Source organism: Diplotaxodon limnothrissa, linkage group LG1, assembly GCF_057381915.1.
Source record: "Diplotaxodon limnothrissa isolate DT_005_m linkage group LG1, D_limnothrissa_male_GT1.1, whole genome shotgun sequence".
NCBI lineage: Eukaryota > Metazoa > Chordata > Actinopteri > Cichliformes > Cichlidae > Diplotaxodon > Diplotaxodon limnothrissa.
Window position 1 is genome coordinate 6,619,390 of NC_140596.1, and position 25,782 is coordinate 6,645,171.

Below are 25,782 nucleotides of genomic sequence, written 5' to 3' on the forward strand. Positions count from 1 at the left end.
TATGTTAAATCTAGTTTCTTTTCCTTGCAATTTGTTTTCCAGCCTAAAGCATGAAGTGAAAGAGGACTGTTACTGACACACAGCAGTGATACTTTTGTAGTCCAAACTGTACATGTAGCTGACATAGAAAATCCATAACCTTTTGTAGACCTCAACCCAACCCAACTCAGCACCAAGATGCCATTTCTTCAGGGGGTTTTTTGGTTTTCAGTTACAAAATAATGTAAATTTTAAATTGGTTTGCAGTGTTTGTTATAATAGGTTGATTTTATTTTTAATGATCAATGAAAAATTAAAACTTATATCTATCTGGATGAGTAAAATTTTGTAAATATGTATTTGTATTGCTGTGACTAACTTCTCTTTAGTTAAGGACAAAATACTTGCTTAAAGTCATAATTAAGGAGAGATGCTAGTGTTTTTCCCTGTAGCTGTCTTTCTGCCTTATTTGCCTTATGATCCCCAACAGCTCAGAATAACTCAGAATGATGTTAGTGTCTTCGCTGACTGAGACAGGATGGGGGAGGTAAGGAGTGAGACGTTCTGCTGCAGAGCAACAGACCAAATCCTGATATAGCGACAGCTTACTGAAGCTATTATTGTAATGGAGGTTTTCTGGGATGGCAGAGCTACTGCTAAGCCTTGCTAAATACAATAGGTCAGACTGCATCTGTGTGGCTTTTGGCTCCTGCAGCTATCCCACCAAACATACACACTCCTATTGAATTTTCCATCTGTTGTAGCACCAAGATTAATCTTTGTATTCTGTGTGAGTAGTGAGTAGCCTCATAGGAAGCAGCGGTGAGAGCTGTTGCCCGAGGTAACTGTTTGGGTTGGAGGTAATTAGCAGACGTGTGAGTCTTTACTCACCGAAGGCAAAGGACAAAGTGTTTTTTAGCAAAAGTCATTCACTCCGAGGAACATTGTTAATTAGGAATGAGATCATTTTTTTTCTTCACAGTCAAGTTAATGTTCTCAAGATAAATTTACAGTCTGGAGGGGTTTTTTTTCCTGCCTTTAAAATTGCAGGGAAAATTGGTCATTATAAAAATTTTATGTGTGCCTTTTATAATATATAGGCTTTTGATGAACCGCCAGGATCATAGATTTGTCCAGAACTGTAGTCATCTAGAAGTAAGAAGTCACCAATCAGTAGGAAACTCACACAGCTGGGAATTAAAAAAAAAAAAAAGAAGAAGCCTGAAACAAGATTTAAAGGGATCTATTGCACTTTCTTTTCTTTCTTTCTTTCTTTTTTTAATTTTCCATCACTCACAATCAGACAGGCAGATAACTTTATAACTGTTGTGCTGTTTCAGCAGTTTTGGTCTACTCTTGTCTGTCAGTGAAAGAGATATCCATGTCCCAGAAACACAGAAACCCCACCCACTTACAGTTCAAACCTTCTTTTTGGTCAGGAGCAGCCTATCAGAAAAAAGCAGGCTTAAAGGGAGGGTGGCCTTCAAGGGAGAATAGCTAAATGAGCTTGTTTCAGGCAGAAAATTGATTGAGTTGCTAATCAAAGGCCTAATATGAGACCAGATATAAGATAAGATCCTTGAGGTGTTAATTATGCAAAGACACTCTAGTGAGAGCTGGAACAGAAACTATATGATAAAACAGTTATGTCTGTGAAGGTTGTCAGTCATCCAGGTCATCGTAGTCTAAGGAGCTTGTAAAGAAAAGCATCTGGACTTCTTAGAATAGAAGTCCAAACACTTTTCTCTACAAGCTCCTTAGATAAAACAGTTACAATGACAAAAGATTGATCTGTCTTTTACAGGTAAACATAAGGCAACCAGACTTCAGTGGTGGACTTCAGAGAGATGTTCTGATGTACACTTGGAGCTAACCCAGAGTACCAGTAGTAACTTCTACTTAGGCTTATTTCTGAAGCTTTGCTGCACCTTATATGGTCCTCACAAGCAAATTAAGGTTGTCAGACTGACATCATGTGCACAGTATAGTCAGACACAGCATCAACTGGAAAAGTGTCAGAGTGCAAAAGATACAAACAACGTGAGACCATACACACCTGCTTTACAACTTTTAACCAGACACACTGACTCATTTGCTGATGCAGACCTTGAGTTGCTTTGTATTAGTTTGACTTTTTTTTCCCCGTTGAGATTGTTAGAAATTATGATCATTTGCTAAGGTTAAAGTGCTTCCCCACAGTCCTGCCTAAAGCTCAAACAGAGATCTAAACATAATACAGCTAATGCACAAAGGAGTCTAATCGGTGCATCTAAAGTGCATATTTTCAACAATATCGCATAACATGAACAAAATCTAAAGAAAGTAAAGGTTCATAAAGACAGTATTTATTTTCTTTAATAAATGTTGTATCAAATCTGGACACATACACACACACACACGCACACAGACATATATATATACACATGCAGATGTACACTCACCCCTCCAAACGCCTTCAACGCTTATTCCCCTCCGATGCTGCAGGCCCGGATGTACTGTCTACATTGGCTGTCTCTCACCCTTTACCCACCCCTGTTGCTTGTCATGTGTTTCTTTGGTGTATTAAGAGTTTTTTCATGTGCTATGTGCAGAGGTGTTTTTTTTTCTGTTCTCAAACTGATCTCCCTATTGAAGCTCAGTCTGGGGGGAGTTTTTTTTTTTTCTCCTTATCTTTCCTCATGTGGTGCATTTTGCATTGTTATACCTCTCTGACCTGTCTTCCCCATGTGATGTTTTTGTGTAATGTATGTATGGTCGGAGGGTAAGATGGCGCCGCCATTGCGTGCAATAGGTCGGCAGCATTAACATGAAATTTCCCCTTGTGGGACTAATAAAGGTATCTTATCTTAAATCAATCAAATCATAAACAGCTGTCCTGCTTGGCAGAGCAAACCAACAGCTAAAGAAATATTGAGGTTATTTATTTTTGTTGTTCACATCATGGTTAGGCAGAACAATTTAGAGTAGGTTCTTCTAAGAAGCCTGACAGCTACATATGAAAGGCTGAACCGAGTAACTTCCCTGGGCACAGAAAATAAACTCAGTTAGTGGGAAATGAACTCAGATGGGTTTTTTTCCTCACTACAGGCAGACCACATCTACATTTTTGGACTGGCACTGCTCATTTTGTACCCGTGCTGTGACCAAACTCAAATGTCACCACATCTCACACTGAGCTAATGAGGCAAACAAGTCATCTTCACTTTGAGTGTTTAAAAGTTGGAAAAATACTTCAGAAAAGTCAAATTTTATGGTTTTGTTTCGGTGTTGAATGCGTGAATGTTGCCACATCTGAGCCGTCAACAATCATCTCCCTCTGACAGTTATTCCCATATCATCTAAATGCAATATAACACCCTGGCCGAGCAGAGTGATTGCTGCTTTATTTAGAAACACTCTGCATTGTGCCTGGTGAGTTAATTTCATGAGGAAGTGCTCGTCTGCTCCAACTAAAAAAAAAAAAAAAAAAAATCCCTACTGACATGGAGGTAAGTGTTGTGGTCAATGCGATTTAAAGCCTTCAGGGAGACTGATTTTAAAAGCTTTATGTTTTATTTATAATCTCTAATTGAGGAAGGTAGCTCTCTGTGTGCTTGTGAGATTTGTGATGTCTAATCCAAGTCCGGCCAGATGCCACAGAAAGTGATGAAGTTTATAACACTCGTGCTTGTTTGTCGAAAGCCCCTGATTATCAGCACAGTCTAATTAACTGACTGTTCAACCAGAGGCTGTTTATTAAACACATCATAGGTCAATCTGGTTATAAACTTTTGCTACTGAATCGCAGAAGGAAGAGAGTTATAGTGCCGTAAAGCCTGATGCTCAGTCACTGCAGTATTGAGCCTTTAAAAAGCGTTTGCTCTAGTTAATGTATATTTGTATAGCAACAGAAAAATGCATCTGGTCAGCAACTAGTATTTTTTTGTTTTTATGGGTTTAAAAAAAAATATCTGTTACATGTTCAGAAAATTTGATTCACATCTTGTTATCTTTTAACTCAGGTTTTCTTTTCCTGCTATAAGTTCTTTCCATTAGAAAAGATCCAGGATCACTCTCAATATACCAAATACATCACCTGTTGTTTGTGTAACGTTTCTAATTTGACTGCTGGCTTGTTGCTGACATTAAGAATGCACATCAGATGGCAGGCTAGACTCACATGAATAAATAATTGGGCATTCGTGTGTAGAATATATATTTTTAAAAAGGATCAAAGTCTTATTTAAACTGTCAGTGCAATCGATTGCAGTTGCTGTCATTAATGGATCAGGAAGACATTTAGTCCTCAGATTATACCCATGTTTGTTTGGATTGTAAGCAGTTAATGTTGTGATCAGCTGAATGTTAAACCCTTGCTGATATGACTGCTGGCATTAACCTTCAGGCTTATACATTCACACACACATGCATAAACACACGACTGATGGATTTTTTCAATTAGTTCTTGACTAAAAGCCCCACAGTGAATCTTGTGTTTATAGAGATCGTAATGTTTCATTTTCTATCTAATATGGAGAGGTGTCCATTTAACTTAATGAGCTTTTCAGTAGCTGCAGTTTGTATTGCTTTATGTTTATTTATAACAATACCTTTTTAGCTAACCTTTCTATTACAAAGCACTGATTTTCCACACATTCTCAATCTATCTTAATGCATACTCCTATTTGCACAGTATACTCTTCATTTTGGAGTGCCTGCACTGTGAAATTCACCCAAACCAACAACTACATTTCTGTTCTATTACATTCTGATGGGGTGCTATGTGTGCTTCTCTTTTTCAATCATAATATACAATGCCTCTGGTGCTGCTTTAGATATAATTGAGAAAGAAGATGAAGCATGCACTTCCCAGCAACCCAGAGTGATGTAAGGACAGCAGAGGACTGTTGCCGCAGCCATTGCATCCCCATTATCTGCGATGGTGATGACAGGTTTACGGTAGAAACCTACAGTCTGTTTTGGATAGTGTTTTCGAAAAGAAAAGCCCCTTCCTCGCTTATTATTATATACAAACGTGCCATTATTCACTGTATTTAAACATTTTCCTTCATTCTTCAGTTTCTTGCTTTAATGCCAACTCCACTTCACTTGATTAGCCATTATTTTATTGAAAACTGATGCTGCAAAACTGAAAAACTGTTTGACATTCTTTCTGTTTTTTATGCTTTTTGACTTTATTTCGTGCTGATCTCACAGAGATTCAAAGTTCTTTCTGAATCTGGTTGTTGTTTTTTTAAGCTGAATGACTCCAGAACTGAAATAATCATAATTACACCTTCCTCCAACAGAAATAGTATTGAACTCTCTTCTAGTCTGAGCTTTGTGTTTGCAAAGAGGCTCAAAACCGAAAAGACTCTGAGCTCTTGTTTAATATACAGGCATCTAATATCATGCATTTCTGTTTAATTCTTCTTAGACACATGTAAAAAATTCAGCCATTCCTGTCACAGTCCGATTTAGAATAGGTCATCCATCCTCTTATTTGTTTCAGACTTGATTACCATAGTGGACTTTATTCAGGCTTTAGCATACACAGAATGCATGTCGTTCAAAATGTCGCTACCAGAGTTTTAACACGAAGAAAAAAGAGTGACCATCAATGGCCTTCAATGACCACAAAAATTTCAGCACTTGTTGCAAAATTTCATCTTGAAAATTGAGACAATGTCATAAATTGCAGGGACAAGGTAAAAAACTTGGGCGTGTGGTTTGACGTGGTGCTCTCCTTCAAGTCTCATGTAAAAGAGATAACAAAGACCACCTTTTATGATTTGAGGAACATAGCCAAAATCAGACAGGTTTTGTCAAGCGACACTGCAGAGGTTCTTGTCCATGAATGCTCTTCTTTCTGGGCTACCAAAGAAAATTTTAGAGGTCTACAGATGGTGCAAAATGCAGCTGCTCGCATTATAACAAGAACCGGGAAATACATTACCCCTGTACTGAGATCTCTTCATTGGCTACCTTGTCAGGTTCGAGCAGATTTTAAGGTCCTGCTGCTCACCTACAAGGCTTCAAATGGATTGGCACCTTCATACCTCTCCGACCTTTTACACCTTTGCGTTCCATCCCGTGCTCTATGATCTCAGCACTCTGGCCTTCTAAAGGTTCCTAGAGACAGAAAAAAGACAATTGGAGAGCGTGCTTTTTCTTTTCGTGCCTTAAAGTTACGGAAAGTCATAGCAAAAGGAGCAAAGCAGCCCAACATTCAAAATCAGAATATTTTATTAATCCCGGAGGACATTATGTTGTCACAGTCGCTCCATGACACTAAGAACAGTACCTAACTAAGTTAAATAAAATAATACAAAATATAGCAAAAAAGCTCTAATTACAAATCTCCCAGTATATTACACTACTATACTATTATATGCTATTATACTAAAATTAAATGTATACAGTTGACACTGAGGTGCCCCTCTTATCATTTTGACTTTTTATTATTGCTGTAGAGGATGCGATATTAATGGTGTGCAACGATTGCAGTGTGTACTTGGGCTTTAGATAGAGGAACTGTACAGAGAGATGACCTCAGGCAGGAATGATTTCCTGTGTCATTCAGTGGTGCATTTGACTAATCTCAGTCTCTCACTGACTGTGCTCCTGTGACTGGCCAGTACGTCATGGAGTGGGTTGGAGGTATTGTCCAGCATTGTCCTTATCAAGGACAACATCCGCTTCTCTGACGCCAGCTCCACCCCCACAGTGTTACTGGCCAGTAACTGATCGGTTTATTGAGTCTGTTGTCATCTGCGATCCTCAACCTGCTGCCCCAGCATGAAACAGCATAAAGTACGGCACTCGCCACAACACGACTCATAGAAAATCCTGACCATTGTCATCCAAACAGTTCAACTATGAAAATCTGAAGATCATCTAGGTGTGTTCTGACAAAATTCAGATTCCTCCTGCTCCTGACAAATGTAAACCAAATCCATGTTTCTAAAAATGGTGATGATTTGATTGAGCAGGGGTGGGAGTGATCAGACCTGTGTGCCCACTTTAGCTGCCAAGGGGTGTAAATTCAGTTTACACAGGTCCAGTTGGTATTGTGTAACTTTATTGCTATTTCACAATACTGTAACTTATCAAATATGTAGAATGATGGACAAATGGATCGTCTGACTCATTTTCTTGTCTCCTCTCTTCGCACCTGCAGGGAGATAGAGGAAGAGCTGGAGGTGGTGTGGGAGGCAGCAACAAGGGAGAACCAACAGATGAGGGAGACTCTTTTGGATTCCAAACTCACTGGGGACCTCCACAGTTGGCCTGCTCATGCTCCAGATGAGATCACTACATCCTCCCAGCAGCAGCAGCACAAGCATGGGCTGGATTTCTATTGCTGAAATACCTAGAGCAATAACCTGCAGGTGTGCCTGTCTGCTCAAAATAGACTGCTCAGATAACTGTCAACTTGTTATCATGTTGTCAGCCTGCAGACATCCAGCAGCTTGCCTTTGTGTCAGTTTGTTGTTCTATCTGAGTGATACCTGAAATCTGTCTGGTGGATGGAAATATTTGCAATACATGGACAGAAACAGTATTCACTTAACACAGTCAAGCTGGTGAGGAAGACTTGGCTTGGGCACTAGTGATGGAAAGAAAAGCATCTTGGATAACTTTTATTTCTAGAAGTGAATGACTTTTGTATATTTTAGCATATATTTGTATTTTTTAAATTATTATTCTCAGGGTTTTATAAAACATGCAAAGTATAGTGCCATACAGGATAGTGAAGAGTTGCAAGTGGCACTCTGTGGTTATTACTTTTTTTTGTTGCTAAGCGAAGGTTGCCATCTGCTGGACAAATGTAGTAACAGCATTTTTTACTGTCATGTATTTGCGGGTCTACATTTTATACAATGAATGAGAAACGCTTTCCTGACACTGTTTGAATCCCACAAAATTAAAACGACAAAAGGGCACAATTTTTTTTCATGTAGAATTGTGCATATATACGCGGTTATTTACAGACTTTTTACAGACCTTGTTTTGGACTTGCAGTTGTATTTTCATTACACAAACAGCAATGTACTGACCCTTCAGATACCATGTTAATAATAAAGAAGTTATTTCTTTTCTTTATGGCTGGACTTGAGTCATGGTAAGCCGCACTTGTCGTCTCACATCTATGTTTCATTTGATGGCATCCATCCATGAGCAGTCCTCAGGGATTATTCTATCCTGATCAGTCAATCCAAACTTAGAATAATCCTTTTTCCTTACTAGTTACTATGTTTTAAAAATCTGACGATTCTCCTGCCTAATATCAACAAAACTGGCAAATATAACAAGCTGATGATACATCCCTCCCAAAGTCACTTGTCTGTTGCAAAAGACTACATAGCTTTAAAGACCATGTAGCTCACAGATAAGGTAGCCTTATTACCAAACCTCCTCTGCAGATCGATCGATTAGTATAAAAGCGCCGCCTACAGACCAATCACCTCTCACGGAAGTAGTGATGGGATTTCCGGCTCTTTTTAGAGATCCGGCTCTTTCGGTTCGGCTCACTAAAAAGAGCCGGCTCTTTCGGCTCCGAACCGGCTCTTCAGGTTGTTTTGTTGCTTTAATTAATTTATTATTAACAATAATATAAAATTATGCACAAAAGGAATTACTAACGTAAAAACAAGTGGTTTTATTTATATATGTTTATATATAAATATATGCGGTGGCCCCTAGAGACAAAACACGTATAAACTCCAAAACACATTTCTAGCATGAACTGAACTTCCAAAGCAGAGCTACTAGATCACTTAAATCACACAATTGAAAGCATGTGTGTATTGTTTGTGTATTTATACACAGGCACTCATATATATATTCAAATAATTTAAAAAAAAGTTCATTTACCTGTTATTACCACACACCAAATCCGGTCGTTGGTACTTGCTGGCTTGTGTAGCCACAAGATAACAAAGGCTCAACACTGTGCCCAGCATCCTGGAGCACTTCTGTTGTCTTTTGTACGTGTTTTGAGTTTTTATGTGCTTCTGAGTTTTTATATGCTTCTGAGTTTTTACGTGCTTCGGAGTTTGTACGTGTTTTTACGTGTTTTGGAGTTTTTACGTGTTTTGGAGTTTGTACATGCTTCAGAGTTCGTACGTGATTTGAAGTTTGTATGTGCTTTGTCTCTAGGGGCCACCGTAAATATACTTTTATTTATTCACTCCACATAAAATTTAATAAATAAATCATATAATACAAAAATCAACTATTCACATTTCAAGTTTTAACTATTTAAATTTTCAGCTTTTTCCTTTCACAAATTTAAAGTGAAAAGAACACAAAACACTGCAAACCACAACACAATTAAATATAAATTATAATATGAAAACTAAAAGAACATGCATATTCTCTGTCATATGGACCTGCATGAATAAACTTTCTCAATCCTTTATCATCTGCAACCAAAAATAGTTGTGGATGATTACTATACCTTTCTAATGTTGTTGTCCCTGCCTCTCTTTCTCTCTCTCTGGCTCTGTTCCTGTGCTACTGAGTGTAACTACCGCCCCTCCCCCCTCTGCCCAGCGTAAAGCACAAGGCTCGCGTGCAGAGTGAAGCGGAAAAAAAGTGCGAGAGAGAGGCTGAGAGAAAGAAAGAAAAAAAAACCCACGTGACGGCTCGCGATAAGGAGCCGGCTCGCGTCGTTCACGTCAAAGAACCGGCTCTAAGAGCCATTTCGTTCGCGAACGACCCATCACTACACGGAAGATGGCGTCGGCACGTGTGGAGCATCCTGCGGATTTGGTTGTGTGGGGGGTAAGAGGTCTTGAGAGACCGTGTTATCCCTTTGATGTTTGCACGAGCATGACCCTAAAAGCGCACTGAAGTCTTGTAGACAACCTGTTGTTTACAACAGAAAGGCCGCAGTTTGAAGAATTTCTTTGTTGGAATATTGAAACTAAACATCCATTGCATAAGGAAAAATTGCAAGAATAAATATAAATAATGGAGTTGTTCCTGTAATTACACTTACTAGTGCTTTATTGCCAGGACAGCGGCTTCGAGAAGCTCCTTAATGGTATTTAAAATCGCTGGGAATGTGCATGATCGGGGTGTACTCTGATTTATTTCTTATGTGACTATGTCGAAATAGTTTTGTTGTTGTTTTTTTTTTTTTTTTTTTTGCAGCAACTAGTGCTTTTAATCTGCGGGCCTGCAATTCTAATTTTCTGAAAGTTCTCTGATCCTGTCCCTGTTCGTGATTGGTTATATCCTGCCAGCAGCGACCCCCCTTTGTGTGAACGTGTTCGTGGCTAAATTGGGAAAACCAACCGTTGATTTGCTGAGTCGTGAATAGGGATGGGTACCTTCTGACATAAACGGTAGTAACCAGACCGAAAAGCAGCGCACATTTCGGTGCTTTATTTCGGTGCTTTTTTTCCCTGAGCTGTGATACACTTCTAGCCAATCATTTTACGTTTCCGAGGATAGTAGGCGGGGCCAGGTACGTACGTTCTGTTAGAGCAGAGCTACAGATTAAAAATGTCCAAGGCGAAGCGGTCAGAAGTCTGGCTGTACTTCACAGCAAAATATGCAAACTCAGCAGCCTGCAACAAGTGCTTTAAGCTGATACTGTGATACTGTCAAAGGAGGTAACACCAAGAATCCGATTAAACAGCTGGCGACGCATCGCGTTTTTTTTTTAAAGCCGAGAAATGCGCTGTATTTGATAGCTTGCTGCGAGACCTCACACCGTGCACGTTGGGTGGGTTGCCAGTTATCGGACCCGGAGCAACATCCCCCAAAAACCCGAAGAATAGAGTCCTGGCCCCTAGCCCTGCCAGTGTAGCAGAAATGATGAGGATGATGATGCAGCAGCAGCCGTTCTTCTCTGCATGAGTAGCTTAATGTTGTTCGTGTGTAATTTACGTTGAGTAGGCTAACCACGTTATTACATTAATGCATGTAAGGTGAACTAGCAAACATCATCATAGCTACATGCGGCTGTCTTCTTGTTTGATGGCAGATACTCCCTTCACCCTGGCCAAAAAGGCTAAAATGACCAAAGAAAAAGTGGGAAACAGTTTTTTTTTTTGGTTTTTTTGGGGTTTTTTTTAAATGACATCAGAAACAGCAGTATGCGACATTACGTGATGGCAGAGCTTCAGTTCATCCTTTGTCATTTTTTTTTTTTTTTTTTTTTTTAATAAATAGGACAGGGGGAATGAATGAGAGAGAGAGGGGGAGAGAAAGAAAGAAAACCAAAGAGGAGAAGAGACGGTGAGAAGGGGGGGGAAGAGAGAGAAAAAAAAAAAAGAACTCCTGGGTCACCTGTATGGAGAAAAAAAAAAACAAACAGAGGAGACAGCAAACAACAAAGAGCAACATAATAATAGAGAAAACAAAGCACCATCACGTCCGGGTACACACCGGCTCACTCCTTGGCGGCCGCTTGTCGGGGCCTGGGGCCTGGGGCTCGCTCGGGCCCCTTTGGAGGTGGGGTGCCCCCGGCCTCTCGGCCTAGGGCTCGGTCACTCAAGCGCAGCTGGGGGCCGGCGGAGCTCACGGGCGCGTCACTGCAACTCCCCCTGACTTCTGCTCCGCGGCTGCTGGGCGAGCCCTCATCTGGGACTCTCCTCAGCTCTTACTGGGACAGTGGCGCGGCTGCCCCTCTGTTGGTCTTCCATGGTCTCTTGTGTTCTGGGGGCCTCTGGATGTCTGGAGTTTTGATCTCCTCCATACCCGCTTCACACCCTGGAGGACGGGGCTGTGGCCCCCCCACACTCCCTAGCAGATCATTACATGGAGAAACCTTTGGAATGCAAGCATGCTGATCCACACAGGTATGCACACATGGGTATTCACAGACACGGACTAAAGCTTTCTTGGCTGCTGCCTCAAAGCACACTGTGCGCTGTCTATCTTGCGTGCTGCACAATATCGTTTATTATTTAGTAAATATTGATATCTATGACTAGCTAGTTTATTGTGATGGTGCTTTGTTTTCTCTATTAAAGTGGGAAACAGTTAAACATGAGAGGTTTTTGGACAAAGTTTGTGTTTTTTCCATTGTTTAAGCACTGCTTCCAGCCAAGAGTGATGCCATATATGTAGGGTTGCCAACCGTCCCTTAAAAAACGGAATCGTCCCGTATTTAGAAACAAAAGTACACGTCCCGTATTGAGCTAATAAGGGACGCACTTTGTCCCGTAATCCAGTGAGAATCAAAAGTAGTCTATAAATGTTAATGGAATTAACGCTTTGTTTGAAAACACAATTCCCAGCCCCTCTCCTGCTTTGTGACCAATGAGCTGACAGCACACTTATGACAATTCGAGTATGACAATTCAGATTACCGCTCATCTCATTGGTCGAGGAAAGGTCGCTTACGGAGAAAATACCGGAAGACAACAGATGACCACAACAAGAAGCATGGCCAACAGGGAAACAAACGCCGACACTGCGGTGCAAGTCTCGGACGACAGTACACCTAAAGCTGGGCAGACACTGTGCGATTTTTTTCAGTCACGTTATTCAGCTCCTGCTCAAACTGCACGATTGACTCGCAGGGTTAGAAGTTGGTAGGTCACGATGCAGGGTCTCACACTATACCACCCGATGCTCTGATGCGACCTGAGTGCTCACACTGTGCCTCCATAAAATGAAGGTTATAACAGAAAATCTGTCGCTCGCTCTCCCTCTGTCTTTCACTCACACAGACACGCACACCACCATCAACTTTGCTAAATTGCTAATGAAAAACATTGATCAGGCAGCTGTGATTAAGCAGCAATGTAAATCCAACTATTTTCACGGTTGTTGTGGTCGTGATCATTTTGTGAGGCCACATCGAAAAGGCTCGGATGAGCTTTCCAAAGTTCTACAAGTTGTGCCTCCATCGCTTGTGTCCAGATCACACGCTGCACAGCCGAGCTGCACCGTCTTTTTCACCGACGTTTACCTGTTTGCGCGTGAGCAGTGTGAGCGGCTCACGAGCGATTGATGATCGGGAGCTGCTCGAGGTGTTAATCGCTTCTCGTTACCCCACGTATACTACACGATGCACGATGAAGGCCAAAATCGGGCCGATCACCAAATCGGTCGCACGACTCATAAATCGTCTCAAAATGGGCCAAAAATCGCACAGTGTAAGCCCAGCATTAGAGCAGCAATGTTTGTTCGCCCAGAGAAAGAAAAAAAGGCTGCGAAAGATAAGATAAGATAACCTTTATTAGTCCCACACGTGGGAAATTTGTTTTGTCACAGCAGGAAGTGGACAGTGCAAAAGTTATGACGCAAAAATTAGAATACAATAAGAATAAATACAGGGAGGAATGGGAAAAGGAAACCACTGGGCTGGGAACATGCACGATAACACCTATAAAGCGCACTGCACTGTGTGCCGGCGCACTTTTTCCATAGGCATGCTTCTAGTGGTGGGCACATGAAGAACATGAGGGGCGTGAAAGCTCGGGGAACCCTTAACCATTTTTTTGTCCACCAGGCCACGGCAGAAGCAGATATGGTATGTAAACACTGGTTTATTTTTTAAACCCTCTGGTTAAGGTTAATATGGGCATGTGCAGTGAATATCAGCGCTATGTGGCCAGAAGTGTGATAATATAATTTATTTTGTGTAATAAACAACTGCAAGGATAGATGATTACAACAAATAGATCACTAATACATAAAAGTAATACATAGATTAATAATGATGATGAGTTATGATGCGTAATCATGGGAACAAGCGGGTTTACAAACAGGAGCAGCTGATTAGCATTAGAAAAGCTGAAATAATACCTCAACTGAAGCCAATTGTACTAAATGCACTATATGTGCACTGTTACAAGAATATTTTTGTTGTATTGCTTTCTATTAATTTATATAATTTTAAGTTAAGCAGGGCAGAGTTCTTTTAAAGAAAGATTTACTTATATTCTCAAAAGTTAAGCATGACAGGCTTCTGTTTAAGAAAGAGACCTGTTTTACTGTGTTAATGTTGTCATTTTGAGCTAAAAATAAATGGCTAAATGATCATTTGTTTCCCATATGGTCATATCACAAAGAATATGCATCTGCTTAAATCAAATTCAAGTCAAATGGTTAAAAAATAATTTCACACACAAAAAAAAGAGCTACCACACTGGGAAGGGTGAAGACAACTGGGTTGCCCGGCCCTGGCCACGAGGTGTCCCTTATTTATTTTTCAGGGAGTTGGCAACCCTACATTTAATCGAATCGAGTAACTTTAATCTCAGCCAAAACGATTTACTCATGAACAAGTAAAACACTGGAAAAGCCAAACAAGAACATTTTGAAGTTATCGAAGTGACTTATATATCCTGTTTAACCCGAGTAGCGAAAGACCGCGGGGGGTTGAAAACGATGTGCCGGGAGTCCGGTGTTCTCGCCGTCTCAGAGATTTGAAGTTTACACAGCTACATTCTCGCCTGAAAATAGTTTAAAAGTTTATTCACGCGCTATGAATTCTGCCATATGTTTTTTCAATTTTGTTGTCTGGGTTGAAAATCGGGAGAAATTCGGGAGAATGGTGGCTCCGGGAGATTTTCAGGAGGGGCACTGAAATTCGGGAGGGTTGGCATGTATGAGACGGTTCACCAAATATGTGGCCCGCGAACTGTGGTGAGGACACAGACTCAACCATGCAGTGCTGAAGTTTGTCCGTAAAAGAGCTCTCACCCTGTTTAAACCACTAATGAGAGAGACAGTAGATGGAGAAGTCCTCCTGTGAAAAGTTGTCCGTTCATAAAGTGTGTCAGTATTTTATAAGGATGCCATGTTTCTGTATCATCTCTCTCCTGTCAGAGCCTCTTCCAAACATCAGCCTGTTTAATGCTCTCATATCTTCAACATCTAGAGTAAATTATACTGCACAGTTTTCTCTCCAATAAAAGAATATTTACTGCATGAGTCTGTTTTCCATTTTATCTGAAACATTCAAGGAGATCTTTTACTGTATTTTGGTGATATTGCCCTTAAATGTGACTAAAGCTTTCATACAGTGGTGATCACGGACATAACTCTGAGATCAGTCTGACTGAACTCTGAAAATCACTGAGTGTTATTTCACAGAACCATAATTAGATTAACTCAAACGGAAACACGCGGTGTTAAACAGTAGTATAATTATCATTAACTGTCAAAGTAAGTGCGTATTTTGCTTGTTTCCGTTTCCATCAAAAATCGAATTAATTAATAATTGTTTGATTTGTGTTGATGAAGGCCTGCCTCCTTCTCCTCACAGTCACTTTTTACGAGACCATGAGTGTGTTTCATTTTTTGTTCTGTCAGTCTTGGATGTGACTCCTGAAAAGAGATTCACCATGATTCTGGTTCTCCTTTCACAGTCAGTACTGCTGGTTTCTCTCTCAGACTGACTGAAGATGAGTGATCTGGAGTCTCCAGGATCCAGCCGTCTGTCTGTGACAGACACAAAGTAAGATACTGTCTCTAATGTACACGAAGGAAATAGAGAACATAGGTGAAATCAGTATGTAGAAACAATTACAAGTTTAAAAGGACAAGTAAGATTGAGTGGGAGAGGACTGGTTTAACAGGCTGTGAGGCTCCTGAACTCTCTGCCCCCCTCTCACGGACAATAACCATATCCAACTTCTTAATAGCAATGAACTGGTCTGCATTGGTGCATCATATCTTTATTCTCTTCCCCCTCCTGCCCCCCCCCCCCCTCTTTCTTAAATAGATAACTATCATATCTGATATCATATCTCACAGTACAATAATATTGAATGGGTTGCATTGTTGTATTTTGTCATGTTTCTCAGGTCTTTGTCTGAATTTCTACGAACATTATTGCTAAGGATTGTCTTATTGCATTGGAGTCACACTGGGTTAAATATGTACACTTGGGTTTTAAGGGGTATTTATTTATTATTTTCTTCTTTTTTTTGGGTTGTATGGAAGCCCCAAACGCAATTTCATTGTTCTTAACAATGACAATAAATAAATAAATACTAAATACTAAGAAGAGAAAATTCCACAGTATCCGTGCAAAAAGTTTCACTTTGAAATCTTTAAAAGAATGTGGACAAACAGGTGGACTTGGTGTCAGTGGAGTTTACTCCTGGAAGTTTGAGATTATGATGATTATTACTTCAAAAACACCTGTACAGACGTTTATCAGTCATTCCATACCAGCGCAGTGCCCAGTAACACTTTGAGGTGACTGGAGCTTTATATATAAAATGAATGCAGTCCGATCAGTTTATGAGAATAGTCAAAGTGACTTTGGTAATATTAGTTGCCAATTTTTAGTTGGTATTGGTTTGTAAGATTAGTTTAAAATGAAGACTTCATTTTAACTGAATTTTGTTACGTCTCAAGAATTTGGACGTTTAGCCTTAAGGACAAACCTAAGGAGGAGGTTGGACTTTAGAGTTGAGCCCAGAGATGTACGGCTGATTGAGGGGCTACTTTTTGTCATCAAACTAAAAAGAAATAAAATGTAGGCTTAGAAGACACGGTTGGTTGTTTGGTTCAGCATCTCTGAATATCTTCAGAGCTGTAGAGGCTTCAGAATGTAGAAGTTTGGATGGAAACTCCAAATACTTGAAGCCCACAAGATGCATCTTTAAAAAGTCAAAAAGAAGCGAAGAATTGCTGTCGCTAAAACCAAAATAACATTTATAACAACAACAAAAGTGTATGATTTGGTAATATGATTGGAATGGAACAAATGGATTCTGAAAATCAGAGATTGAGTTTCCAAGTGAATAATGCAGCTGAAAAACTTTCCTGTTATATGAAGACTTTTAACCTGTAGTTCAGTATTGATCTGCCACAGTCAGCGAACAAAACTGCCAAAAAGGAAAAAGACATTAAGATCCTCAAAAGCTTGGCATAATTTTCACCTGAATACATCTGCCCTGTGCAAATCCGTTTCAAAGGCCTTTGCAGCTAATAATGGTCAATATATTAATTTAAAGAACACAGAAAAACAGCTGGTTCTTTTTCAGGGTTTCATAGCTTTTTTGTGTAGAATGCCAAGCTTTAATATTATAGAGATTTGCAAGTATCTACAAAGCATGATATGATGTGAAGTTCAACATCTGGGACATGTGTCCCGCTATGCATTGCAGAAAATGACTCAATCTCTTAGTACAGCAAACAAACAATGCAGGAGGGCGGGAAAATAATGGTCTCCTCTGCCGTGGCATCAGAAGTTGAGAATTGACGGGACAAAGTGTTGGGTTTCTCGTTTTGGGTTGCCGGGTCTATAGATCATAACACAGTTGAACCAAGCAAAGGAGAGGGCCCACCTGGTTTGTCTTGAGTGGCTGCTGTGAGATATGCAAGATGCTTGTGGTCAGTCAAATGATGAACAATGAGCAGGTGTTCTGCTCCCTCCCGCCAGCTAGCAGTTCCACTTCTCCCACGTCATAGTTTTGCTCAGTTCGAGAAAGACAGCAGAAGGGAAAAAGCTGCATTTTCCCTTCCTTGTTCTGGAACAAGATGAACTCCATCAACGATAAATTGTTGGGTGGTCACACACAGCTGACTGCAGCTTTCCAGTCTTATAAACAGTACATTTGTACAATGACTGAAACCAGCCCACTGGCTGTGACGTCAGTTCCTTGATCATGAATATGCAAATTGTCATGACCATTGATCAACAATCATTGATCAAAGACCATTGATCGTGGAATAATCTTCCACACTGCACCTAACGTGACAAACTGAAAGCAGTCATTGGGTGGGAAACCTTGAGGAGAACACTTTTGACCTTAGAGAAGAGCTCTGCATAGAAAAGGATCAGGTTTGAACTTAGTTTGTGCAGCTGTACCTTTAACTAAGGCAAGTTCCTGCATCAACTCATCCTGTTGTCTTTTTGAACTGTGCTTCACTATTCACTACAGATGAATGCACTGTAAACACCTGCGTGTGAGTCACTTTGGTCACTTTGACAGTTGCACTGGTAATAATAATTTTCCCTTTGTGTCCTCAGAGAGAACAGTGATGTTGGTGTGGAGGAGGAGGAGCAGTTGTCCTGCTGTGCTTTGGGTCAAGATGTCTCAGAGGATTCAGTCGCTACCAGTTGTGGCATCTCTGTCCAAAGTAAGAGTCGGTATCCGTGTGCTGATGAACACATTTTTGAAAACTTGACTTCTTGTTTTGTAGGTGCATGAAAAAGATTTCATTCGATTTTTTATGGTATAGGTTTTTTTCCTGTTTTACTTTGAATGTTGTTTCCTTTCATGTCTCACGTTAGTTTTACTTCCTGTCTTAATTATTTTTCACCTGGTTTGCTAAAGTTCAGCTGTCATGTTCCCCACCTGCTCACAATATCAGGCAATCCTCAATATATACTACTCAAAACAATCAGAGGAACACACTGAAAACATAATGGCTCTCGCGCGGAGAAAAACATGCTGGAGATCAATACTGATGCAAACTGGGTGATGTGTTAGAAACGAAAGGATTCAATTGTTTGTTGGAAATAAATGATCAAAATACTGGATACTGGCTGAATCCAAATACAAACAGAAAATCAGAGTAAAAAACGCTGCAGCAGGCTTTTCCATTTGGCTCTGATTTCATAGCAGCAGCTCAAAATGAAATAGTTTGTATGGCTGCGTGTGCTGCTGGGCCAAAAGTTTAGCTGGTCATTTGTAGATTTTTAGATGAAATAAAAAACAAAAAAAACACTCAACAAAAGATCATCTAAAGAAGAGCAGAGTTCATGTACACACTTTATTAAGCAGCTACTGTACAACAAGAACAGAATCATGTAAATGGCCAAACATCAGCAACAGTAATCCCAGGGTGTAGCACAGCAGGCAAAGAGACGCAGTAGCACAGAGAGAGTAAAGGATCACATGGAGAACAAATGGAGCGCGCTCACGAGCCCTCTCTTCGTACAGAGCCAGAAACGTCTGACCCACAGAGCTCACTAAGACGACAATAACTCGTTTTTCCCACACAGATTACATATAACATCACACTGAATGAAATTACATGTAGCAGATTACATGAACTATATAAGATGAGGATTCGCGTATTAAGCATATTCAGAACTATTTCCTTCCATTATTTTCTTGGGTTAACAGTTTTTGTTGCTTTTCTGCTATCGCTTAAATTTTATTCATATAGCACCAAGTCACAACAGCCACCTTAAGGCACTTTATAGTGTTAGGTAAAGCCTCAGTAATAAAGCCTCAGACAACTCCCTACGAGCAACGACTTGGAGACATTAAGAAAGAAGAACTCTCTCTTTGTACAGTCGAAAACTGAGACGGAACCAGGTTCAGTGACGGGCCGCCATCCACCACGACTGGTTGGAATGAGGGGAGGAGGGCAGGATAAAACCTGCAGGCTGAGAGCAAAGTGCTCCATCTATCTGATATGATACTGTGAGGCCTCTCAGATAAGATGGGGCTGTTTTATTATGGCCCTTTTTATGTGAGAAGCATTTTGAATTCAGCTCTGGATTTAACAGGGAGCCAATGATGTGAAGCCAGTATGAGGGGGATTTTCCCTCCTCTTAAAATGTCTCATTAGGAACATTTTTAACAGTTGCTTCTTGTCTCTGCTGTGACAAAAAAAAGGTTCTGATTATGAATCAAAATGTTTTAAATAAGTCACACACTGGTTATAACTTAATGCCGAAAATGTCATGTTACACGATTTACTATTTTCTGAAGCTTATTTACAATTTACAATGCTTAACACCATTCCCATCCCTCCCGTCAAAAGATAAAAGTCTGTTTTTCATGCAGTTTCACACACTAAAGACATTTCATTCTTTTTGGTTTCTTGTTGTCAATCAGCAGATGCGAGTCTGGAAGAGGTTTTAGAAGAATATAAGACCAGTCTGAGGAGGAGGTTTGAAAGTGTGACTGAAGAAACTGATAATACAGGAAGTGGAACCCTCCCGAACAGGATCTACACTGAGCTCTACATCACAGAGGGACAGAATGAAGACGTTCATAACCAACATGAGGTGATGCAGCTGGAGACAGCTTCCAAGATGGAGGCTCTTGATGACATTACAGTCAGGTGTCACGACACCTTTAAAGCCTTACCTGACCAACAGAGACCCATCAGAGTGGTTCTGACCAACAGCGTCGCTGATCAGAGACGAGCAGTACAGTCTTCTGGAGCTGCTCCATGTTTTCCATCCAACATTACAGAAGGTCACAGCAGAGAAGCTCGCTGTCTGTAAACTTTTGTTCATCTTTGACGGCCTGGATGAAAGCAGACTTGGATCATTGGATTTCACCAACGGGAAGCTGCTGTCTGATGTCACAGAGAAGTCATCAGTCAGCCAGCTGCTGACAAACCTCATCCAGGGGAATCTGCTTCCCTCGGCTCTCGTCTGGATAACTCCCCGACCTGCAGCAGCCAATCAGATCCCTCCTAGACGTGTTGACAGGGTAACAGAAGTACGAGGCTTCACTGATGCCCAGAAGGAGGAGTACTTCAGGAGGAGATTCAGTGATGAAGAGCTGTCCAGAATCATCTCCCACATGAAGACATCCAGGAGCCTCCACATCATGTGTAGAATCCCAGTCTTCTGCTGGATCACTGCTACAGTTCTGGAGCACATGTTGACTACAGAGCAGAGAGGAGAGCTGCCCAAGACCCTGACTGACATGTACTCACACTTCTTGTTGGTTCAGATGAAGAAGGGGAACAAACATGTGGGGGGACATGAAACAAGTGAGATGGCTGAAAGGAAATTTCTTCTGAATCTGGGGAGGCTGGCATTTAAACATCTGGAAAAAGGAAACACCTTCTTCTACCAAGAAGACCTAGATCAGTGTGGTCTGGATGCTACAGAGGCCTTGTTGCACACAGAAGTTTATACGGAGCTCTTTAAACAGTGTTTGTTAATCTTGAAGGTGGCTTTTATTTGTGATTCAGGTCTCAATGTCTCTTTGTGTATACTTATATGCAGAAGTAACACAAAAGAAGAAGTGGGAGCTGGCCTGACACCAGTAACTGACTTCCAGTGAAAGCTTTGGCTAATAATATTTTTTAGCGAACATTTTTCTTGTAAAACAAAGGGGGGCCTAGCAAAAAAGGTTTGGGAACCACTGCTCTACAAGGTTGGCGAAATAAAAAAAAATGTATTAACATTTTTTTATTTGGACTTTTATTAGTCCAAATTTTTTTATTTGGACTAAAAAAAATGTTCGAAGTGGACTAGGTGCTAATTTTCAGATGTCAGGTCTACATCTAGAATCAAAATGAGCACATACATAAACAACCAAAGTGAAGCATTAAGACAAAACATAGTAACGTCAAACAGCGTCCACACATTTTGCCACAAATACATGCAAAACAACTAAATTGGGCCACAAAAGTGATGTAAATTGACCAAACTAAGACACAAATCAGACAAAAACAGATGCAGGATGATCACAAACAGACACGTCGGCTACAAACTGATGCAAAATGACTAAAATCACACGTGTAACACTTTCTACATATTTGACAACAGAAGAAAAACACAAACAAACTTGGAATGCATTTTTAATTTGGATTTTTTTTATTTCATGCCGAATTAGATATTTTAAAAATCAAGCCAAAGTCTCCTCCCTGTTTGTACTGTAAGGTCAAAGCCCTACTGTACTACAGAGAACCCCAACAATCAAATGATCCCCCTCTGAGCAAGCACGAGGCGACTGTGGGGAAGAAAAACTCCCTTTAACAGGAAGAAACTTCCAACGGAACCGGGCTCAGAAGGGACGGCCATCCGCTGCGACCGGTTGGGGGGATGGAAATCAAAAGGAGACGAGATGGCGTGAACTACAGTTCTAAAATTTGGATTTGAGGGCTGATCCCAAAATTTTATGGTGATGCTTTTAAAAAAAGGATTTGGTGCTAAAAGTCTGCTTCAAGATTTTAAAAGAAGCAGGGCAGTGGGAAAAGCCAAAATGGTCATTTTAATGATCTCTGGCTTTAGTGAACCACCTGAAGGGTTTTAGCAATGTTTTTCCCACCGCAGAAAAAAACCTGGATATTTTGGACGTCTTTGGGGGACCCGGGATGACTCCGAGAGTGATTTTTAGATGTCTAATCAGAGCCTCATCAAAAGATGAATCATTTGCCATCAAAGCCTTTAAGACATTGTCTGGGGAGCCAAACTCCTTGATGAGGCGTTTGGCTATTTTCTTGATGAACTTTGTCTTGTCATTTGTCAGACTTGTGGCAGACGCTGTGCTGCTGAGTTCAGGCTGCATTAGATTGCTCAGACGATTGATGACCGTGTCTATTTCTTTTGTAGTAGTTGCGATCCGAGCAGCAAACTTTTGGGTCTCAGGTTTAGATTTATAGATGACTCTCATGATAAGGAGCAACGCAAGGTCATTGTAAATTTTCTCAACATCAGAAGATGAACCTGACACAGAATCCATCTCTGATATTTTGGAGGAATCTTTGAGAGAGTGTTTCAGGCTCAAGGCTCCAGATGATTTATCTGGAGAAATGCTCCCAGGTTGTGGCATTTGAGGTGACTTGTCAGATGCCACAGAGCATTTATCTGGAGAAATGCTCCCAGGTTTTGGTGTTGGAAGTGATGCACCAGATTCTTTTCCTCTGCCATCTGAATCAGGGCTTTTTTCCTGTGTTGTGGTCTGTGTTCTTTTAATAAAGTTGTGGATGTCTTCCAGGGCCCCAGAAATCTTGTCCATTTGAATCATTTGATCTTTCTCTTCATTGCAGAAGAGTAAAAGCTTCTGCAAAAACCTTTCTACTGTGTCATCTATGAGGACATAGAGGACTTCAGCAGAAATGCGACGCTTTGAGCCCTGTACTGATTTCGGAGTCCTGGAGATGACCGTGTCTGAGAGGGACCTACCCATTAGAGGTATGGGGATTTGATAGCCTCGATCCACCGTAAGTAGATCAAACAGGTTTGCCACTAAGTCCTCCGTAAAATTCCTGATATGCCCACTATTTTTAAAGTCCCCCAAGGTCTTATCGATGAGGAAGAGTTCTTCTTTCTTTGTTAATTTGTCAAATAACTGATTAACGTCTGATCTAATGACGTTAAAGTCGACTGAAGAAGAACGTTTAATTGCGGTTCCCAGGCTTGCCGTATGTCGAGAAGGGGAGCGATGAGCCTCTGTACTCTGGGGAGCAGCCGTTTCAGGTACTGACCCTGGGAGAATGAAAACTATACTTTCATTGGAGGGCGCAGTTTCCTTCTTGGGGTGGCTGCAAATGTTTTGTAGACAAACAAAATGTTTCCTGTTTGCCTTTATTCTTTTTTTCAGCTCTGTTTTCATTTTTTCAAATTGTTTTTTTGCAAACATGGAAAAGTTGTGTTTGCGTGCTTTGAGCCTGGCGTGTGAGGTGGATGGCACACATTTGGAGAAGAAGTGTCTCACCTTGTGGATAATTAAGCCTGCATTAAAGGCAGGTTTGGGTAAGTTACATTTCTCACAGAGCTCTTCACTGCTTGAATCCATGTTAGCAAGTATCTCACCTACGATGTCAGCTGCAACCATTTCTACTGGGGTTGGAGCCTGGATACTTTGTGTTTCTGCAGTGGGTTTTATTTTGCTTTGTGCTGTTAGAGCTGATTCTTCTGGGAGCTCATCTTTATCTTTTCCTGTCATCTCTCCATCTGAGCTCCTTGTTGACAGAATAACAGAAATCTCTGCGATTGCTGATTGCACTGATATTTTTGAACCAGTACGTTCTGTACTGGAATGAGACCCATTTGTCCCACACTGGCAGCGCAGCTTACATGCTGCATACCTTTTCAGGCATGAGGCAGCGCAACAAACCATGCGGTGTAGTTTCTTAATACTACTAAATTTGCCGCTAACATAAACGGCAGGGTCTACTGGGAAATCGGGGCTTTTTTCAATCAGTGCAATGGTTGAGCTGACCTTTTCTGAGATCTCTTCCTCAACCATCAGCGTCAGCTTGTCAGCGCTCTTATCTTGCTGTTTTGAGACATTAAGAGCGCCGGCGATGGCAGCTGAGATCGAGTCTCCGAGGGACACCCTTATTTTCCCCTCATCCATAAACTCTTCCCTTATCATGGGTTCCTGAATAACAGGAAGGGCTATTTCCAGGATGCTGGCAGAGGCGATCTGAATGATTTCAGAAATCATATCAGCGAGCACGGCATGGATGCTGGAGTCGCATTTTCCATTTTCTATAATGCTCCACTGAACTTCAGAGAGCCTTTCAAAGCACCTGTTGATTGGCGGGATAATCTGGTCTGGTGTGACCACGATTGAATTTTCGTTGATGGTTTCCATTGTTGTGTCACAAATTAGATTTTCTCCGTTTGAGCGTGTGAGAATTTTCTTGTATTACAGAGCGCCGACTGCTGAACGTTTTGCAAACAGATGAGCATCGAGTTCTGATTTTTCTGTCTGAGAGCCGTTATTTATAGGCTCGGTTGTCTGTGACGTTACTGACAGACCAGCGCGAACGCCTTTGATCTGCCAGTGACGTCACAAGAAACGCACGCAGAGAGGCGGCGTTCCTTGCGCGCTCTCACAGATTTGAATGACGCTTTGGAGTAGTGATGGGATTTCCGGCTCTTTTTAGAGATCCGGCTCTTTCGGTTCGGCTCACTAAAAAGAGCCGGCTCTTTCGGCTCCGAACCGGCTCTTCAGGTTGTTTTGTTGCTTTAATTAATTTATTATTAACAATAATATAAAATTATGCACAAAAGGAATTACTAACGTAAAAAGTGGTTTTATTTATATATGTTTATATATAAATATATGCGGTGGCCCCTAGAGACAAAACACGTACAAACTCCAAAACACATTTCTAGCATGAACTGAACTTCCAAAGCAGAGCTACTAGATCACTTAAATTACACAATTGAAAGCATGTGTGTATTGTTTGTGTATTTATACACAGGCACTCATATATATATTCAAATAATTTAAAAAAAAGTTCATTTACCTGTTATTACCACACACCAAATCCGGTCGTTGGTACTTGCTGGCTTGTGTAGCCACAAGATAACAAAGGCTCAACACTGCGCCCAGCATCCTGGAGCACTTCTGTTGTCTTTTGTACGTGTTTTGAGTTTTTATGTGCTTCTGAGTTTTTATATGCTTCTGAGTTTTTACGTGCTTCGGAGTTTGTACGTGTTTTTACGTGTTTTGGCGTTTTTACGTGTTTTGGAGTTTGTACGTGTTTTTACGTGTTTTGGAGTTTTTACGTGTTTTGGAGTTTGTACGTGTTTTTACGTGTTTTGGAGTTTTTACGTGTTTTGGAGTTTGTACGTGTTTTTACGTGTTTTGGAGTTTGTACATGCTTCAGAGTTCGTACGTGATTTGAAGTTTGTATGTGCTTTGTCTCTAGGGGCCACCGTAAATATACTTTTATTTATTCACTCCACATAAAATGTAATAAATAAATCATATAATACAAAAATCAACTATTCACATTTCAAGTTTTAACTATTTAAATTTTCAGCTTTTTCCTTTCACAAATTTAAAGTGAAAAGAACACAAAACACTGCAAACCACAACACAATTAAATATAAATTATAATATGAAAACTAAAAGAACATGCATATTCTCTGTCATATGGACCTGCATGAATAAACTTTCTCAATCCTTTATCATCTGCAACCGAAAATAGTTGTGGATGATTACTATACCTTTCTAATGTTGTTGTCCCTGCCTCTCTTTCTCTCTCTCTGGCTCTGTTCCTGTGCTACTGAGTGTAACTACCGCCCCTCCCCCTCTGCCCAGCGTAAAGCACAAGGCTCGCGTGCAGAGTGAAGCGGAAAAAAAGTGCGAGAGAGAGGCTGAGAGAAAGAAAAAAAAAAAAAACCCCACGTGACGGCTCGCGATAAGGAGCCGGCTCGCGTCGTTCACGTCA

General features: G+C 40.7%; 2 protein-coding genes across 3 annotated transcripts in view; one reads left to right on the forward strand and one right to left on the reverse strand.

The window, feature by feature from the left end:
• cep89 (centrosomal protein 89) overlaps positions 1 to 7,325 on the forward strand; it is a 55,737-nt gene extending 48,412 nt beyond the window's left edge. For both annotated transcript variants that reach the window (XM_085351792.1, XM_085351800.1), the window contains exon 18: positions 7,139 to 7,325. In XM_085351792.1, coding sequence (XP_085207918.1) covers positions 7,139 to 7,325 — 187 coding nt within the window. The remainder of the gene's footprint in view (positions 1 to 7,138) is intronic.
• Positions 7,326 to 21,860: 14,535 nt separating this feature from the next.
• On the reverse strand, positions 21,861 to 24,191 carry LOC146639322 (uncharacterized). The gene has a single exon (XM_085351166.1). It carries the CDS (start codon positions 24,189 to 24,191, stop codon positions 21,861 to 21,863), a length of 2,331 nt encoding a protein of 776 aa, XP_085207292.1.
• Between the last annotated feature and the right edge of the window lie 1,591 nt (positions 24,192 to 25,782).